This window comes from Cuculus canorus, chromosome 13, assembly GCF_017976375.1.
Source record: "Cuculus canorus isolate bCucCan1 chromosome 13, bCucCan1.pri, whole genome shotgun sequence".
NCBI classification, from domain to species: Eukaryota; Metazoa; Chordata; class Aves; order Cuculiformes; family Cuculidae; genus Cuculus; species Cuculus canorus.
This window is the reverse complement of record NC_071413.1, coordinates 15,299,958-15,314,848: the sequence shown is the minus strand read 5'-3', so window position 1 is coordinate 15,314,848 and position 14,891 is coordinate 15,299,958. Positions and strand designations below refer to the sequence as shown.

At 38.9% G+C, this 14,891-nt stretch overlaps 1 protein-coding gene across 7 annotated transcripts; it reads left to right on the top strand.

The window, feature by feature from the left end:
• The first annotated feature begins 4 nt into the window (after positions 1 to 4).
• On the top strand, positions 5 to 9,016 carry LOC104056817 (dipeptidase 2). Of its 7 annotated transcripts, none has more exons than XR_008452119.1 (11): positions 5 to 144; positions 865 to 991; positions 1,482 to 1,611; positions 1,944 to 2,085; positions 2,958 to 3,027; positions 3,517 to 3,693; positions 4,225 to 4,312; positions 4,956 to 5,031; positions 6,631 to 6,766; positions 7,415 to 7,562; positions 7,944 to 8,067. XR_008452119.1 is itself a non-coding variant. In XM_054079121.1 (11 exons), the coding sequence occupies exons 1-10, from the start codon at positions 8 to 10 to the stop codon at positions 7,472 to 7,474; spliced, it is 1,143 nt and encodes a 380-aa protein (XP_053935096.1). In that variant the 5' UTR covers positions 5 to 7; the 3' UTR covers positions 7,475 to 7,492; positions 7,944 to 8,081. The 7 variants fall into 7 exon arrangements, 6 of the variants coding, with proteins under 6 accessions (XP_053935096.1, XP_053935098.1, XP_053935094.1 ...); XM_054079121.1 differs by having other exon boundaries at positions 7,415 to 7,492; positions 7,944 to 8,081; XM_054079123.1 differs by lacking the exon at positions 7,415 to 7,562 and having other exon boundaries at positions 1,508 to 1,611; positions 7,944 to 9,016.
• The last annotated feature ends 5,875 nt before the right edge of the window (positions 9,017 to 14,891 follow it).

Sequence of the window (14,891 nt, the reverse complement as noted above, 5' to 3'; positions counted from 1 at the left end):
CTGGAAAATGGAAATGAAGACAAATACAACAAAGTTGTCACTGTGGTTGTTGATGTTCTTCTCTAACACTGCGACATTCAGCTGTGCGAAATCAATGAGAGACAGAGCTATTGAGCTGATGCAAGATACACGTTTAATTGATGGGTATATAAAATATGTTCAACTAAACCCTCTTTGTGAATCTTGACAAGTGAGTAGGTAATGCTGAAGTGTGTCTAGATGAGTAGAGACAGGCTGTTACTAACACCTGGCAATTAGTTACTGTTGCAGTGACTTATCTGGAAGGAATTTTGGTTCAGAAGGTACTTAATTTATTCTAAATGCACCTGTGATTTTTCTGATCATTTTTGCCACTTATTTATTGGTTCCCTTTGCACAATGTCCTCACCTCCTTCCAATGATTTAATGGCATCTTTTATTAGAAATGACTTCTGTGCAGAGGTAGAAAGCAGGCATCATACTTTAAAAGGGAACCCTTCCAGCTTGGAGGAATGATGTCTGTGGTGAGTATATTTTTGACCTGGAAACACAAACGCTGAATATTCTAGCATGGGCAGCACTGATTGCTCTACCACCAGAACTTGCTTCTAAGGACCATGGTGTCTGATTTCAGTTCTCCGTTCATTTAGAAATGATAGGGAGAAAAAGAGGTGCAGAAACACAATGGATATAAAAATGTCTCTTGCTGTCTAAGTTAAGAAATTAGGTTTGTTCTCACAAGAAGGAGACTTTTAAGCACATATTACTGCAAGGATTATTGGCAATTAGTGGTCTAATGGACTATGAACAGTAGAAGAAATGACATTTAAGTTAGAAGGGGAACAACTTATTTCTGTCACAAGCCCTATTTGTTTTCAATTCTAGTCACAATGACTTCGTGCTGCGGCTGAGAATGTTTTACCAAAATAGACTCAGTAGAGTCAATTTGAGAGAAATCAACAGGACCCACACAAACCTTGCAAAACTCCAGGCTGGTTATGTGGGAGCTCAGGTATGTACTGCTGTGGTTGAGAGTCTGAGAACACGTTTTTATATTTGCCTGCTTCCCTTCTCAGTCACTGAAGTACTCCTGGACTTGATTTTAGCCCTTTCTGTTAAAAAAAAAGATAATGAAACTGAAAAGCCACAGACATTTGCGTTTCCATTACATTTGCGTTTCAAAAGTCTGTGTTTTATAATCCAGTTATCTTTAACCGGAACAGAAACTTTTGGTTTGGGATAGATAAAATAAACTTACATCCACTTTCCTGCATGTGGGGCAGCGAGTGTGGCAGGAAGCTTTAATTGTGTCTGGAGTGGGTGCTCTTGCCTTGCCTTGTAACTCTTCCTCTGGGGAGGACGGACAGATGGACTGTAGTGGCAATCACTTGCGATCTGGATGGAATTATTTTGGTCTGTGCTCATGAACTTCACTATTAGCAAATGCAAGTTTTCAAGCTGAAACACAAATTATCTAGTTTACATGTCAATGTCTCTTTCAGTTTTGGTCCGTGTATGTTCTTTGCAGCGCTCAGAACAAGGATGCTGTGCGTCTGACCTTAGAGCAAATTGATGTTGTCAAGAGGATGTGTAACAACTATGAAGAGCTTGAACTGGTGACAACTTCCAAAGGTGATGCTCTTTCTTGTAAAATGGGTTTTTTAAATAGGATTGCAGGAGGTATGTGCCAAAGGCAGAGAGCTGCATACAGGCAAGTTATCTCAGTGTGAAGAGTAAATATAACTTTAGCTTTTCCAATGAAGCACTATAACTGACTCTGTGCACAGTCCTGGCCTATTGCAGCCATGAGCAAATTCGCTATTTAAATATACTCTAGTGTAAGCTCCTGCTCTAGGGAAATGTCAGTATTATTGCTTGTTTTTTACAATTACGATTGTTGCTCTGTACTGCCTTCGGGTCTGTCATGAAATTACTTTGGAATCATCTTCCTTCCTTGTTTCCAGGTATCTCTGATAGTAGAAGGATTGCGTGTTTGATTGGAATAGAAGGTGGTCACTCCATTGACAGCAGTTTGGCAACACTGAGGATGTACTACGACTTGGGTGTTCGTTACATGACTTTAACACATTCCTGCAATACACCTTGGTAACTAATGTCCATGTGTTTGTGCAATCGTCTAATGCAAAGCTGTGGCAGCTCCAAGGTGGGGAAAACATGGATTCAGACACAGAGTTCACCCATGAAAGACTCTGAACCAAGTCAAAGGTGATGGGTTTCTGGGGTAAATTACTTGCCATGTGTCAAGTAGGAGACTGAAGGATCTGTTATGTAGGGCTTATGCTGCCAATTTAGTAACTTTTAAACTTGGCTAACAACACAAAGATGGCAGGCAAAATTGCTGTCCCCTTTGCTTTACTAGGTAAGTCACAGAGGGCAAAACAGGCAAAACAAAACAAAAAAAAAGCACTAAAAATGCATACGGTGTGGATAATGCTGTGGTAAATGCTAAGAACCTGGCTGTCAGCAGACTTCAACAGTCTTCTCTGGATGGTTTAGAAGTACAGGTTTCATACCAGCTACAGAGAGCGATACTTAATTCCTGTATCAGAATATTACCACCTACTCTTTGCTGGATTGACAAAATTCCTTCTTGTACTGACTCAAGGAGAGGGGATTGTGTGCAGAGACAGGCTTTCTGGCTACTAGGTAACTGCCATTTCAGCGTATCTTTATCCTCTGATGAAGGCCATTTAATTAGAAGATTTCTGTCAAGTGTCTCTTTGCTTGTCATGCATTGCAAGACAGTCCTGAACCTGAAGGTATATTGTCCAGAAAGCAGCTATGAACATAAAAAGCACTGCATGAGCAAGAGACTTATAATGAGGCTCATTATCCCTATGTTTGGCTGTGTGACATGGCAATAGTTTTTACTGTGTGTAGCATAAGAAGTTCCAGATGCTGGTCTTGTAGTCTCCAGAATAATATGACATTTTTCCTTCCTCACTCCCATTTTTAAGGTCTGAATCATCATCTAAAGGAATACATAACTTTTATCCTGGTGTTATTGGTTTGACTGCATTTGGCCAAGTAAGGATCTCTTTTGAATGATAAAATAAGCAACCTCTCCTGCAACTAACAACTCTTGGCCTTCTCTTTTCAAAAGCAACTTATTAAAAACTCATTACTTTATAGTTAGGAGGTGATCAGGGTTCAGTCAAGCCAAATTCCCTGGGACGTTCCTTAGGGTAAAAGAAGTGCTGGATTTAATTAAAACAATTGTATTAATATAGATCAGATGTATGAATTAATAGGCAAAAGTAGTGGGATGTGAATAACAGTTCAAATGACTTATTTCAGACTGACTAAGCTCTCTAAGTTTTCGAACATGTGGTGATTTGCTAGTTAATCATAAGTGAATAAATTACTTTTAATAGATACATAGAAAACCATGCAGGCATCCCATGTTTATGACTAGCTGACAGCTGCAGAATTTATTTATCTGTTTATATATATCAGCTAAATAGTTTCCTCTAAGGAAATTTCATACTGACACTGTTGTCTGTAAATCTGTTTTAGGAAGTGGTAAAGGAGATGAATCGCCTGGGTATGATGATAGATTTATCTCATACATCATATTCCACAGCAAGAGCTGCACTGAATATCTCAAAAGCCCCAGTAATTTTCAGCCATTCCTCAGCTTTTTCTATGTGTAATCACTCAAGAAATGTTCCTGATGATATCCTCCAGGAACTGGTGAGTGATATGGGGTTTGGTTTTGGTTTGTTTTCTGTTTCTTTGAGGCTTTGTTGCTTTTAGGGAGTTTTTTTTTGTTTGTTTGTTTTTCTTTTTTTTTGTGGCAATGTTTGGACAGTTTGAGGCAGACTTTGAGTTCAAGTGGTAGTGTTTATTTCTCATTGTATCTTCTTTGAATTGGGTTTATAAGTAGATCCCTGAGCAGCAAGTTACACATTCACTCCTGAAACATTTTCTTAGGGTCCTATTTTGTCTTTGGCTACAAAAAAGAAGTGTTTGCAAATACTTTGAAATTCTGGTTGAGTTTGTTTCACATAGTCACTAGACTTCTGGTGATTCAGGCTACATGAGAATATAATGAACTCATGGTAAAGGACAGATGGACAAAGCCTTGTGTTGACATGTGAGCCTTGACTTAGAGTGTTATTACACTCATCAGCTGATGGATGTAGAAGGATCTGTATGCAATGCCCATGAGGTCTGCAGGACACGTGAATGTCCACTCATCACCTATCTCTTCCTATCTTTCAGAAAAAGAACAAGGGAATTATTATGGTGACTTTCAATGCAGATGTACTGGCCTGTGGCAGAAAAGTTGTTAATATTTCTACCCTTGCAGGTTTGAAGTTAATATACTGTAGTTTTTGTGGGTGTCTTCTATGAATTTGCTGGTGTCTGTGTCATTTTTGAGACCATGTAAATTATACTGTTTGTTTATTCCCTCCCACACCTTACCCCAGAGCTAGGTACTTTTGGAGCTACTATTCATTAAACAATTACAGGAGGTACAAAGTGCGTAGCTGTAGGACACGATGCTCCCAAATGGAGCCGAGAAACATTAATCCCAAAGTAGTTGGGAAAACATCTTAAACCTTTCTGAGAGGAAAACATACATATATTATGGGTAATGAGAAATCTGTTTGGGTGTGTGGGCTACTTGTTGGGAATTAATGTGCTGTGATGATCATGTCTTTTTCTTCATTTGTATCTCATCAGTGTAGCTGTTATTTTGAAGATTGCTGCCTGATGAGCTTAATACCAGATAACACCTGGTTAAGTGTCAGTAAATATCCAAAATATGTCAACTGCATTATTAAATTTTCATCTGTATTATCAGGATGTCTTTTGACTTTTTTAAAAAGGAATTGATTAAAAATCCATGATTAAGGAAAACAGTCACCCAGTGTCAATATGTCTGAACTGTATTATTTCTTCTTGCTGGATGCTTAGATGTTGGGGTTTTTTTTGACATTTTCTTTCAGATCATTTTGACCACATAAAGAAAATTGCGGGTTCAGAATCAATAGGAATTGGTGGCGACTATGATGGAGTGGAACGGTTAGTAAAATTGTACATGCATTGGCATCTGCTCCTTAAATTCTGAAGGTTTTGGTTCCTCTGGGGAAAAAAAAGATGACAGACTTAAGAGATGTTACAGGTTGTTTCGTGATGAGTACTAAAACAAGTTTTATGGGAGAGGGGCAGAATATTCCCTTTTAGAACTGTACGAAGCAGTGTTATGAATGTGAAAATGGCTCTTAATGCCCTGTAAACTCTGCAGTTGTGTTCTAGGCAGTGGTTTGCACATACAAAAACAGTGATAGAAGGCGCTTTCCTCCAGAAGCCAAAGACTAATGACACAGAAACTGCCTCAACCTTTAGACGTTAAATGTGTTAGTCCAGGGAGATACTGCCAAACTCTTCCCTTGGTGATTACTTTCTAGTGGGGAAGGTCTGAAGTATGTTAGGGCTGTGAAACCACTCCTGATTTTGAGGCTTGGGAAGTGTTTGAGGCAAGCAGAGTGTGGTGAATAGCCCACAACGCAGGCTGTCCTGTTCACTCATGGGCTAGTGTTGCTCCAACACAGGAAATAAATGCACATTGGGTGACTGGGTAGCATTTGCTGGCATAACCCTAAACATTTTCTTTTGTTCTTTTTGTCTGTAGTCAGTCATTCTTAGGTGTGAAGGTCACAGTCAGGCTCACGTCTGTAAAGTAGGACCAAACACCAGTGTGTCAGCTCCCACCAGAGCTATACAACACAATACATTTTACTGTACGACTTTCATCCAGACTATCGGTTTAATTGGTGATGAAGTTGGTAAGGTCCCAAGTCTTGGTAGAAAGTAATGGCATAGATTTCTTGGGATATGCTTGTTACCACACCTCCATAAAAAAGAAAAATAACCGGAAATACTAGTTACCTCAAAACATAGTCAGAGACTCATGGAAATAAAATTTAAAACAGCCATTTAATGCAGGTTTTGAAGCTTCTTACTTCAAATTCCTTTTTATTCTGATAAGAATTAGTACAAGGCATAGGTCAGTTTTGCTTATTGTAATGTCTTCAGTAAAGGGTTCTGAATAGATTTCTTTTCACTGCCTAACCTGCTGAATAAAACCCAGTATTATTCTTATCGTATTTTCTTTGGAAAAAATTACTTTCTAAACAATGGAGTACACAAAATTGCCTGCAACTCCTTGGCTCATCATATATTTGCAGGTTCCGTTTTGTTTTCAGTTGTAATAACTCCACCTGTGATGCAGCTGGTTTGTCTTACTCTAAAAGCCAGATATAAAAAGTGGATTAATGCATACATGAGTTTGCTTCTTTTTTTTCTTTTGTTTTCTTTAATATCCTCCATGTTGTTGTTCTTCCTAAATAAAAGTGCACCTTCATTCCAGAATACACATTTTTTTTCTGCTAGTGGGATTCTCTGTTCAGAAAAAGACTTTCATTGTGTGTCAGCCCTGCTTCTGGCTTTGTTAGTTGAATTCTTAATGTTTTTTTTTAGCTTCTCAGAAGAGGCACTGGGCTCAAGCTGAGCTCACTCCAAAAGTGGATATGTGCAAATTAAAAATGAATTGACAATCTTTTTTTTCTATGTTTTTTCAGTGATGCGTGTTGAATGTTTATGTGTGATTCTTGCCAACAGTTTCCCTGAAGGACTGGAAGATGTTTCTAAATACCCTTCTTTGATTGAGGAACTTTTAAGAAGAGGATGGAATGAAGCTGAATTGAAAGGAGTCTTAAAGGAGAACTTTCTCCGTGTCTTTAGGGAAGTGGAAAAGGTAATATTTAAAACTAAACAAAATGTAGAGGGAAAGAGGATCTTTTGGTGCCTTGCTGCCCTTTTCTTTTCCTCAATAAGAGAGCTGTGAGGGAATACAAGCACTTAATGCCGTAATTCCAAATGCTGGGAAAGAAACCAAGATGGCAAGAGAGTGTTAGCAGAATAAAAGTGAGAGAGCAGACAAAGCTCTTTGGAACTTTTCCTCGCTGCAGTAATCTGATAAGTACACATCGCTGACTTCTAAATAGAATCAATTCACGGTTTGGAGGAACTGTGGATGTACCAGTGTCACAGTCTGGCTGTGTTCGCTGGTGCAGTAAGGAATGCTGACTCCTGCAAATCAATTGAATACTTGTCATGGGATTGGGCTGCTATCCAAAAGGCTTCTGCCATGACAAGCCATAAACATAAAGCTTATTGAGATCTAGTTGTTAAGTGTAAATAGTAGAAGCAAATCCATACAGATGAGGGAGGAGAGGAGAGAAGGAGAGAGTCTGCATGCGAGTAAGGACTCCTTAAATGACAGCTTTTTCAAAAGCCTCTGTTGAAACTTGGGAACTGCTTGCCTCCTACTGTTTCTATTTACAGGTCTAAATAGGTACTACACACATAGACAACACCTATTTCACACTCATCTTTTTTCCAGTTACCTTTTTGGGGTATGATAGATGAACAGAAATCAGGAATTCTGTACTGTTCCGGTTAACCTGGCAAAATATCTACGGTATGCTGAGTTGCATGTGTGGCAGACTGACATTATGAAGAGGTTGAAATTCATCACACCTAAATGATCTGTAAGATTTAGTAAATTTTTCTTTGTAAATCAGAGAAGTTTGAAGCTCTGTCTTGAAGACTGTGAGCTGACTTTGGAGAATAAAGCTCGTGAGTTTGTTGCGTAAGGTTTTCAAGTTATTCCATCCCTATGTAGAGGAAGCCAAGGCAAACACGCAGATGTGTGCCTCTTGCCAGTAATACATGTGCACCGAATTCTGGGAAGTGTTAGACTGGAAAGCAAACATCAAGAAAATTGTTGATTGCCTCGCATTCAGATGTTGTGCTTTTGCAAAACAGTTTTGGTTTGTTCACTTGAAATAACATTGAATTTGCTAGCTACATAAAGCTTTTTGCTGTTGTCCTGGTCTGGCTTCCAAGGCCAACTCTCTAAATTTTTCCAGGTGCGGAACAATAGTGGACTAATGGATGTAGGGGAAAGTGAAATTCCACAAGAAGTAGTACAAAATTCCTGTCGCCTAGACCTACGTAATTATCAGCCAGTCGAGTCCTTTGGATTTCCTTCTGTGACACCACATTTTTGTCTGACTCTTGTAACATATTTAATACTGTGTTTAACATCATAACATCTCTGGAGTCCAGAGAGATTATATGGAGTAATCTAAAATGCAACCAGTTGTCTTTTGGGGGAGTTGTTAACGTAATGCTATGCTAAATTTTTATCTATGATTTCTATAAATTCATCTGCACATTTAAAAGTTAATTTAGATTTTAAATGTTGTAGCAAAACCACTGAGAATTTGAAGTGATAAATTCTGTGTCACCTTGGCTAAACCAGGACCAACATTGTTAGTGGAAAGTACTCACAACTAATGAATAATTTCTATAATGCATGACACATGGTTTTGGTACCAATGTTGTGGCTGTTAATATAAATACTGGAGTCCAGAATCAGCAGTTCCACACAGGAGCTACAGAATACAATTAGGACACCTGTGCTGAGTTGCTTTCAGATATTACTTCTTGTTAAGTCATACAACTTGCATCATCCGTAGATGGCTTAGTTAGGGAAAACCAGCTCCCCCAATATTATACAGAAAAGTGTTTTTTTGGTTTTTTTTTTTGGTGTATGTGTGGTTTTATTTTTAAGCTGACAAGATGCATGACACGGCAATTTCAGTTCGGATTTCCTGCCTACCAGTAGCTTTAGAGACCCACCCTGCAGTACTAAACTCTTATTTTAGAACCCTGACCAGGGCAGTGGGCAACTGGAGAGTTACTGAAAGGTGGCAGTAGGTGACTTGCACTTAGGTACAGCTGACCAGGCAATGTTGTAGATAGCTTTCTATAATTTGGAGACTGCTGTTTACTGCATGCTCATGAAGCTGAGAGCAAAGGGAAGCTGGGACAAAGCAGGAATTCTGGCTACTCAGAGGGTGAGATTTTGTTCTGGTATTTTTATTGCAGTCTGAAAAGTATAAAATGATGATTTAAATAAAAGTTTTATTAGAATGTTCCACAGCGTTGTAGAAATCTTCTTCACATTTAAACAATGATCCATATAAATAAAATGTTTTATTATTTTATTTTTATTCTAGCTGGCTAAAACCAGACTATTGTCAAAGGATTCATACGTATGAGCTTAGAAATAAATCTTTTTATTATAAATCTTATGCTGTTTCAGCCTTTGGAACGTGTTTGCAAATACACGAGATATGTGAGTTTAGAAGCTACTGTTATACAGAACATGTATTGCAATAGGCCTATTCTTTGGAGGCTAATATGGATCAAATCTGGAATTTTGGTCAAATATCCTGAGATTCATGAAGAAATTGTAAGATGGCAGCCCTACATCTTTGTACGGTCATTTTCCAATACTTGCTGATGAATGCCTTCTCACGATACTTGCTGTCAATTGTGATTTTCGTCCCATATGTGCTTTTATTTACTGATATGACAGCTACAGAATTTAGACTTAGTGTAAAACAGAAGTCCCGTGATTGATCTAGGGACAGCATTTGTAAATACACGAAGTATTTAACAACTGAAAAACAAGGCTAAGCATGAACAGAATGGGAGCAGCAGGTCAGCTGTTTTCTAAAGTCTCTTGAGACCATTCCTGCCATTCCTGCGTTCCATGTACCAGTAGGGTTTCTGGAAAAATACCATTCTTTCATTGCTTCAAAATGAAGCTTCATTAATTCTTATGATGAGGTTGGTCTCTTTGGTAAGAATATTCTGAATATACTACTATCACTTTCTGAATTCTTTACAAATCACGTTGGATAATCTAGGTACATACAAGCCGAGTTTTTAAGAACAGTTTCTCAGTACATACTGCTCCTGGAGTTGCTGCACTGACTCAGAAGTCTGGCCTTCCTAATACTGCTTGACTGGCATCAGAAATTGCTTTACTGGTAAAATGATGAATTCGGTAGGGCAAGTATTTACTTCCCATGAGTACTCCTGCTAATAGTTCCATAATCCATTGGAAAACCACCATCCATGGTGTCTTTTCACAGAATTAGCGATAGTAACTTCTTTAGGTATTTGAAATGCAAGAATCCCCCTTATTCCTTCCAGCCTTTTTCTTTCTACTGTGCCATCACTTTCCTGCCTGCTAATTGCTACTTTTCATTCCAGCATGGATTAAAAAATGTATTCCTTTTCTTAAAGATATGGATAATACTTTTATATGACTGATATGGCTGACTCCACCATACATCAATATTTGTTGTTTATTTCCTTGTTTTATATCTACACTGTATTGCACTTACTTGTTTGCTTTATGCAATAAATAATTTTCCTTGTGGCAAAACACATTCATGAAATTTAAATAAATCGTTTAAAAATGTGTGTAGATGCTGGTATAATCTCACAAAACAATGTAAATGTTCAGACCTGCAGGAAACTTGGAAAGAATGATGCAACTCTGCTGCAGAAGGAAGGTGAGATATTGTGAGGGCTCTGGGCCACTTGCCAAAGGGAAGGTCGCCTCCCCCATGGCAAATAGGAGAAAGTCAGGTAGGTTTAACCCTAGAGCATCCTGGCTGGAGGCAGTCAGCCTCATCTTCCCTCAGATACCCCCTCACCTGTAGAGAAGTCTGAGCAAATGCCTATGGGAAGGGAACACAGATGATCATTGCAATGAGTCCATCATGACAGTGTTTCCTGCAGCAAATCACCCGGGCAAGCCAGTCAGGTCATGGAGAACAAGGCTGATGGGGAACTAGAGTGATTGCCTGCACCAAGGTTAGGAAAATCTCTGCTTCATAGCATTTCTTGCAGATGTGATGATCTAGAAGTCCCTTTTTCTGTTACTCGTTACAACGTTAACTCAGAAGGCTTCAAATAAGCTGTTTATGCATCAGAGTGCAAAATCATCACACAAGAAATGGAATCTTGTGCATTGTGCAATGATTATGCGCATGGTATCTAGCTTATCTAATAGATGCAGTTACTTTATTTTCTTAAATGATTGAAATCCAAGACAGCTTGAAACATGATAGAAAGTGATCTCATTAGGATTCCATTTCAAAAGTAAAATAATGTAAGATATGACTGCGATTGCTGTTGGAAAAACTATAGTGACCCTTCAGTCTGAGTGCTAGTGTCTCCAGTCCTACTAACAGCAGCTTGTAGTAGAAGTCACAACACAGCATTTCTAGGAGCTCAAACATAAAATGATTGCACTCTGATTTCTGCTTCCCAATGGAGAGAATGATTCATCTGAAACTGAATGCCTTTGCCCCACACCAATTAATGAGAGAAATTTGCATTGGTCATTGGAAATGCATGCTAGCTCAACTGACAGACTATTATGGCTAGTGGTATCAGGGAAGTACCAGATATAATTGAGATACCAGCTTTGCAATAAGCTCTGTTGGCTGGCAGATGGAAGAGTACAAGCCATTACACCATTATTTAGAAGAGTTGTGTTAACGTGAATTCGGAATATAGTTATTATATTGTTGTAAATCTCAAAACTGCTGTACTATGAAGTACTTTAGGCTGATTTTCTAAATAAGACCCAAATTTCAAGGCATCTGTAGCAATCCAAGGTTCATACTTTCACATGTGTGATGTGAACTGCCAAAACCTGCAGACATAATATTGATACAGACTATTGATTTGGTTCTAAAAGGCTGATGTCAGCATCCTTCCCCAATACTGTCCTTTTCCAGAGTAATGGGCTGTAGCATCCACAGAAATAAACAACTTCAATTCTTAGTTGTCTCATCTGGGTAAAATGGTGATGCTAGAAACCAAGCCTAAAGTCTATTGCTGTCTGACTTACACTTCTGTTCTGTACAACCGGAGTAGCCCAGTTCATGGATCTAACATCTACTCAGTAGGTGACTCGTTTGGGCCATGGGAGGACTTTTTCATGTTTTACATTGGATACAGACTACTGAACCATGCCAGCGCTTAACATTTGTGTTCCTTCTGGCATACTATTGAGCTGTTCAAACAAAATGCCAGTATATTTCTATGTTTCAAGATCAGTAAACATCATGCATTAAGTCTAACCACTGACACAAATGTAAGTTTATTAACTTCTGTTTGACCTATATAAGGCTCAGTGAGAATCTGCACCACAGAACCAACTTTGAAAAGCCTGGTATCACTGCATCTCCACCGCCTTCTGGAGCAAGGAGCAGTGCCGTAGGGGTTTGTGCCAGTTAGCTTTGGCTGCTGTCATCTCACCCTGTTTCTTTGCTGCATGTTTTCTCCCCTGTCCCTTGTGACAGAGCTGGTGTTTGCATAACTATACGGTAAGCTGGTTCAGAGATCTGATCTAACTGAAAACTAACCGTTTTTTCCTCTCACGCGATGAATTTCCTGCTGATGGTGTCAGTTATTGGGTTAACTGTGTTCAGTGTTAGTGGAGGAGGCGGGGAGAAAAGCAGAGTGAGACTGCAGTGACTTGGATTTCTTCCATTTGCTATTGAAAGCAGCAGCTCCTCTGTCCGCTCTTCTCTGGGATAATTCATATGGAAATGATCAAATTTCTTCAGATTCTGAAAATGTAACATGTCTAAACTACATATGAAAAACCCCCAACCAAGCAATGCCCTAGAATACTCTTCCCTCCAACCGTGGCATTCATTTGCTCTTAAGATTTGTTGGATTTAACTCTTGGATCCAGGGCAGTGTGTTAGTGGATCTGATGAACTGCATTCAGGACAGACTGTGGTGCTGGATAACTCTTCTTGGAGCATTTTGGAAGGCTTGAATTAATGTTTCAGGAACTTAATCTGGTTTTGATTTTTGTCTTGACATCTTGCCTACAAACCTTATATCTACCTAGAAGAACTTGAGATGGTGGTGGGTGTTTGGTGCTCCTAATTTTCCTTTTTCATATCTTTTGAAACCAGAGAAATGGAAAAACTTTTCCTAACCTCCATGCCTATTTAGAAGTTCATTATTTAATTTCTGTTGGAGGAAAAACAAAATTTGTGAAAATTGGAAGAATTTTTGTCCATATCTGTATTTCATGGATGTCTAGGATCTTCAGTGACTGAGCCAGAGTCACTTGGTCAGTATTTCCAGATATGCTGTTGATGACCTGTTTCGCTTCCTGGCACTTGTATTGCAAAGGTGGCAACTATTTTTTTCTTGCAAAAGCAACAGCCCACCCCTCTGCCCTGAAGCTGAGATATTAGACTTGATTCAGCTCCTTCTGTCATGAGTCAACAACATGTTAAAAAAAATTAAACAATGCTGCTGCTTCTAACCAAGGCTCTAGCCTTAACAATCAGAACTCAAATGGGAAGGTACTTAATTTTGCTCTGTTTCTGTTGCTTCTCCCCAAATTATTTTGTAAACGTCACTCGGTTGATTCTTCCCCGTTAATAACTGGTAAGTACTTTTCCCTCTTCTTTCTGAAGCGCCGGGTCTCACTGTGTTCATAAAGGGTTTTTTTTTTTTGCCATTTCAGCAATGAAAGAAAACCACAGAGCCCAAGAAGTGAGAATTCGAGTTCTCCTGTGGGGTGTTGCTGAGAAATAAAATGAAGATTAAAATAGTTTTAATCTTAGCTGATGCTAATACAGGCTTTATCAGACAAATCAAAAGAAGGTCCCGTAAGTCTAAAAATACAAACATTTGAAAAAAGGTTTAATACACCTTTGAAAAGTGCATTTGGATTAACTTTTCCAAGTATCTTCCTGTGGTTAAACTCAACATCTAAAGAATCTTGCCTAGGTCTGTACTCAATTTCTTCTTGGAGTCCTTTACTAAAAATTAAATGGTCCATGACAAATCTGTCTATGCTGAAAATATAACTAGACTGAAAATTGATATCTTAAAAAAAAAGGAAAAAAGAAAAAAAACCACAACAAACCACTGAGTAGCTTTTTTTTCCAGTATCTTAATCCTATCCTGAAAACTATTGCCATGTTTAACAAGTTTAGTGAAGAAAACTGATCCAGTTCTTATTTGAACTTACAGCATCTGATTGAGGCAGGGGAAAAAAATCTCAAAGACTTGGTTTCAGCCTCTGAAAATGGGATTAAGGTATCTTTGTAGAAATGGCTATTTCATGTACCAAATACAGTTCTGACTAATTTTACAAGCGAGGCAGAAGATCATTAAAGTAGATAAATTTTGAGGATGAAGTGGCACCATAGTGTCCTCTTGTGGTCTTGCAATGTCTAAGCTGTGACACATTTTCTAGGAGAACAGCAGCAACGTTTTCAGTTGGAGCTCCTGTATAAGTGTGATGTGACCCTTCCTTGCCTTGTCTTTCTCCTGGAAATGGCCTATGGAAGACCACACATCGCATCTCCCATCGGCACTTAATACTCTGTCCCCAGTTCTTTCCACGTGGATGTACACATTGTGGTCCTCCCCAAAACACCTCTCTCAGCCACTGCTCGTATTTGTCATGGATGAAATAGATCCTGATCTTTGTTAGTGAGAAACCTTGGCAGCCAGGTTGCCAATTTCCGGCCTCCTTTGTCCACAAGGCTGGTTTGATCCTCAGATATGGAGAAGCAGGAATGTGCTGAAAACAGATGTTCGTGATGGTGAAATGCTGGGCATGAATGTGCAGCGTTTCTGCCAAGCCTCAGGTCCAGGGAAGATGATGTACCATGGCAGTGGCAATTTTTGTTTTGTTGTTTTTAACTGCGGTCAGCTCTGGGCTATTTGTCACCCAGGTTCTGCTCTAGTGGAAAAGTTCTTTCAAAATAATGAATGATAGTTATAGATACACTGCTGTGTGTGTCCCAGCCTTTCTCTTTGCACTGTTGTGTATTTATGCTTTTCAAAAACGTATTGGCTTCAAAACTTGCAAGTATTTAATTCTTACAGGGGTTTGTGCCTAACTGTATGGGAGATAACTCAGCAAGGTTTCAGTTTCCCAGAGATCTTTTTACTGTTAGATC

Coding starts and splice junctions, on each gene's coding strand:
- LOC104056817 (XM_054079119.1), top strand. CDS start 8: ATGGAAATGAAGACAAATACAACAAAGTTGTCACTGTGGTTGTTGATG. Junction 3,028..3,516: donor GTTTGACTGCATTTGGCCAA/GTAAGGATCTCT, acceptor AATCTGTTTTAG/GAAGTGGTAAAGGAGATGAA. Junction 5,032..6,630: donor GACTATGATGGAGTGGAACG/GTTAGTAAAATT, acceptor TCTTGCCAACAG/TTTCCCTGAAGGACTGGAAG.